The sequence below is a fragment of the Austrofundulus limnaeus genome, unplaced genomic scaffold (assembly GCF_001266775.1).
Source record: "Austrofundulus limnaeus strain Quisiro unplaced genomic scaffold, Austrofundulus_limnaeus-1.0 Scaffold33, whole genome shotgun sequence".
NCBI classification, from domain to species: domain Eukaryota; kingdom Metazoa; phylum Chordata; class Actinopteri; order Cyprinodontiformes; family Rivulidae; genus Austrofundulus; species Austrofundulus limnaeus.
The window spans coordinates 2,939,098-2,943,842 of NW_013952435.1; the positions used below are offsets into that span (position 1 = coordinate 2,939,098).

Consider the following 4,745-nt stretch of genomic DNA (forward strand, 5'->3'; position numbering starts at 1 on the left):
AAAACCCCCTGATCTGGAGGTTAAAACCCCCTGATCTGGAGGTTAAAACCCCCTGATCTGGAGGTTAACTTAACACAAGCTTATTTTTGGTGCCAACTACAGAACTTGTCTGCTCACATGCGCAAGAGTTATCTTCGACAGCAACCTCTCCTTTGAAAAACACGTCATCCAAATCACAAGAACTGCCTTCTTTCACCTTAAAAATATCGCGCGTCTTATCCCATCAATGATGAGATGAAATTTTTATTCATGCCTTCATGACCTCCAGACTCATTTACTGTAACGACATTCTTTATGCTTCATCATTCAAATTCCTCAATAAACTTCAGCTCATGCAAAACTCTGCTGCTCGCCACACCAGCCACCGTGACCACATCACCCCAGTTCTCCAGAAGCTCAATTGGTTTCCTGTCCCTCAGCACATCCATTTTAAAGTCCTCCTCCTTCCCCACAAAGCCCTCCATGTCCAAGCCCCCTGTTACCTCCCCGACCTTCTCCACTGTCACACTTGTTCCTGCAGCCTCCGCTCCTCTGATACCAACTCTTGTCTACCACTTAGAACTAAGCACCGGACCTCTCCATAGCTTCATAGCTGCTCCCACACTCTGGAGCTCTCTGCCCAAACAAATCCGTGACTGTACAGATCTATCCACATTTAAACCACATCTCAAAACACACCTTTTCAGAACAGCTTTTAATGTTTGATTAATCCCCTGTTTTAGGCTTATCCTTTTTTTCTTCTTTTCATTTTTTCAAATGTTAAGTGTTTTCCTTTTATGATTTTGTTGTGTACTTAACTATTGTTGGCGACTTTGCTTGATTCTTGTAGTGTCTGAGTTTGTAGAAAAGTGCTATTCAAATAAAATGTATTATCATTGTTATTTTTTTATTCAAGACAATAACAGACTTTCATCACAGTGCTCGCTGTTCCAACTCCTGACTCACTGCAAGAGCATCTCTCTAAGAGAGACTTGTATACCCAAACACAGGAGCTGTGACAAAAGCATGGTGCTATTTTAACCAAAAATTCAACTGCAGTAACTGCTGTTCAACCCATAGAGGGCAGCAGTGAGACGTTATTTAGACAAAATAAAGCAGAATTAAACTAATTTAAATAAAAATGTCAAAATTAACAAATAAATAAATAAAGATAACAACTTTAAGGCTCAGTTTTTATTTGAAGGAAAAATTTGATTTTGGGAATAGTTACTCTCTAATGTTGCCTCCTGGAGCCGCTTTTTGATTGGTCTGAATGTAGCTTATCATCTGGGGCCATTCTGAAAAATGAAATTCCTCTTCAGCTTTCTGGAAGCTTTAGATCAAAATAACCAGGTATTGTTCAGAACTTCATCTAGCTTCATTAAAACCCCAATTCCACATGAAGAAAAGCAACCCCGCAGCATGATGCTGACACCACCATGCTTCACGGTCCAGATGGTATTTTTTGTCTTCACTGTGTTTCACTGATTATCTGATGCTAGTTCTTCTGACTGTCTGCTCTGAAACGTCTCCTAATTTTCTCTTTTTAACAATCAGAGCATTTTGATGCTTTGTGAGCTCCAAACAAACCTTACATGGACAGAGCCAACTTAATGTTAATTAGTTAATAAACTTTCCCCAGTTGAGTTGTCCAGGAGCTTTATGCCTGAAACAATTAATGTGGTTTCAGCTTTTTATGTCAAAGAAAACTGACATTTTCTGAAGATAATTTAAGCCATTTAAATCTGCATTTTCCACAGTTTGCTGAGCTCTTTTTGTTATGACAGGGTACACTAACTCTGGGATGTTTTCAGACAGTTATTTTACACTTTACAATGTTTAAAACCTTTTTACTTTCGTAACAGAGCTCACACCATCTCCTCCAGAGCTGTGTATTTGTTTAGGCTCAACCAGATTCTTTTGTTTTGTGATTTCCAGACCTAAGCATGTTGGCTGAGTGGTTACAGGCCTTACAGAAAGCCAGCCCTGGGTTCAGTTCTTGGTTTGGACCTGGGATCATTCTGTGTGGATGTTTCCATGTTCTCCCTGTGTTTGTGTGATTTTTTTTTCAGAGTGTTTTCCTTCCACAGTCTAAAAACAAGATGTCAGGCTGCCTTCAGGTCTGCCTTGCATAGCAGCTCTGTGCTCTCAGTGGGATTCATCTGGGTAAATAAAGGTGAATAAATCATTCTAATTGCATGTTTCCCTGATTCTCCATCACTGCAGACAAATGCAGGAGCAGCGTCTTCCTGTTAGTTTAATTAAGTTTGCCCTTTTAAAATTGCTGTTTACTCTCCTTTCTTGTAAAGGTGAGTCTCATTCTGCTTTTTCTCAGGTTCTTGCTGCTTCAAAGCTTTCATTGAAGTTTTTTATGAGCTTGACTTTCTTAACAAGGCAGCAGAACATGTCTGTTATTAGTAGAAGTTTGTCAAAATTCACCTTTAACTTCTTGTTCTTCACTTACTGTGTAGAAAGTGAATCTATACTTTTATAAATGATCTTGGTTCTGAACTTCTGAATGTTTTCCAGGCTCCTTGTGTTTGTTTTTGTTTTGTTGCCCTCTAGTGGGAGCTGCTGATAAAAATACTTACATGAAGTCAGTGTTTGCTGGTGATGGTCTTAAAGTATGAACTTTGTGATTTGTTTTAAAAGCTAAGCATAAAACTTTACTTCACTTCTCATCGGGTGGTTTATTAAATAGAAAAAATAAATTAATGCCAGTGGTAAATAGGTTTGTGTTTGATCCCTAGCTCCTGATGAGCTGAAGATTTTTTTTTAAACTTTTCTGGCTTTTTTTTAACAACAGGATTCAAACAGACCAGTTTTTAAAGTCAAAATTTATTTTTTTAAAACAGCTTTCAGAACTTCATGGACAACTTTCCAAAATTCAGTGGTGAACCATGAAATAAAACCACATGTAAAAAATTATAAGCTGAATAATCCTCAATCTTGTCTAACCCTCATGAATGTATGATGCATTAGTGAAAACTGTCTATGTATGTGCAGCATAGTCAACCTTCAATTTTTATTTTTGATTTAGAGCAGCTACAATTTCAAAGTGGATTTTTGAGTTTTCTGATTGTACTTGAACGCACCAATTTTCAGGCGCCTTAAAAACTGTAGAAACGCAGTAATTATTCTTCAGCACAGCTTGTGTATCCACAGGGATAGAATGAAGCCAAAAGTTAAAAAACTTAAAACATTTAACTTTGTTTACAACTTCACAATGTAAATAAACAACAAAATAATTTGTTTGGGCAGAAACAACAAACACAAAGTGCAGCTTAAAAACATGGAGCACACAGTTCTGTTATGTCCTGCAGGTGAGTCCAGCTGGTCCTTGGAGTCAAACTGACCATCGTTTCTCTCTGTGGGGATAAAAACAACATCTGTATATCAGAAATTCCTTATTTATCAGAATGATCAAAATTTATTAAGAGATGTCTATTTACTTGTTTCTTTCATTTATAAAAACAAAACAATCTATACACACCATTTAAAAAAAGTAAATCCTACCCTAAATTAAAAGAGTGCATAGTGAAGAAAAAACTCTTATATGTTTATTATTTTATCCTAAATACAGCGGGTAAATAAGTATTGAACATGTCACCATTTTTCTCAGTAAATATATTACTAGAGGTGCTAATGACATGAAATTTTCACCAGATGTTGGTAACNCATAAAAACAGCATTTTAATAACAACTAAAGGTGACATAGATACTTTATTATGGTATAGTATTTAAATATATGCCTGAGAAACAAATAATATTGCCCCTTTAAGTAAATCCAACATTTCATGTTTTCCAGTGCACAACAAGACTTCCCCATCAAGCCACCCCATTAATATGTTTCTGTACTTTGCATCAAAATAACCTTCTCTGCCTGACATCTAACAACCAGCCTGGCGGCAAACAGGTCCAGATCTGAGTCCATCAAGAGCAGAAAGTCCAGTACAGAACACCTGAAAACCCCAGAGTCAGGGCTGATAAACATCATCTTCTAATTTCTAACTGAGCAGCAGACATGTTCCAACACATCAAGAAGTGATCAGAATAATAATCCTGACAGAACCTGGATTAATCCTCTCAGGCTGGACTGAGCTGAGAGCTTTAATAATCAGGCAGCAGTCAGAGAGAAAAAAAAAAAACCCCGACGTGACACGGGCACTTCATGGATCGGAACATGCCCGAACCGAACTCAGCACCAACTGTTCAAATGCAGGCTTACCTTGCTCCATCAACAGGATGCCGAGTCCGACCAGCACAGCCCAGTACACAGGATTCTTCATCTTTACTGTCCACCAGCCCGTGGGTCTCTAAACCCTGGAGAAAACCCCGACAAGTGGTTTCCACGCGATCCTGGTCCTCCACAACAAACATCCACAGCAGCGAAGTCCTCCCAGGGTCCAACTACTGTCAGAATGTTAAGAGACGAGCGGGGCCAATGAAGCTGGCAGGGATGACAGGAACTACATCCAGAATGGATTTTCAAAATAAGATCGAATCATCGGTTATGAACAGACGCTTGTACTGACTCTGCGCTTTTATTTTGTCAAATAAAAGAGCTCACATCCTGTTCCTGTGAGATTGGTGGTGACTTTGTGAAGAGGCGCAGATACAGGTTTTACTGTCGTTCAGGTAGAAAACAGAGCATTTAAAAATGATAAATATATAATAAATACAATTACAGAGTAGCACGGATTTTTTTTTTGTATAATCAAACACTTTTGTTTTGGTGGCACGTGGTGCTGTGGTTAGAGCTGTTA

General features: G+C 38.3%; 1 protein-coding gene across 1 annotated transcript in view; it reads right to left on the bottom strand.

Moving 5' to 3' along the window:
* Positions 1 to 4,389, bottom strand: part of ntm (neurotrimin) — a 331,275-nt gene extending 326,886 nt beyond the window's left edge. The window contains exon 1 of the mRNA XM_014006019.1: positions 4,208 to 4,389. Within this exon, the coding sequence (XP_013861473.1) occupies positions 4,208 to 4,268 (61 nt within the window). The 5' untranslated portion in view covers positions 4,269 to 4,389. The remainder of the gene's footprint in view (positions 1 to 4,207) is intronic.
* Positions 4,390 to 4,745: the final 356 nt, after the last annotated feature.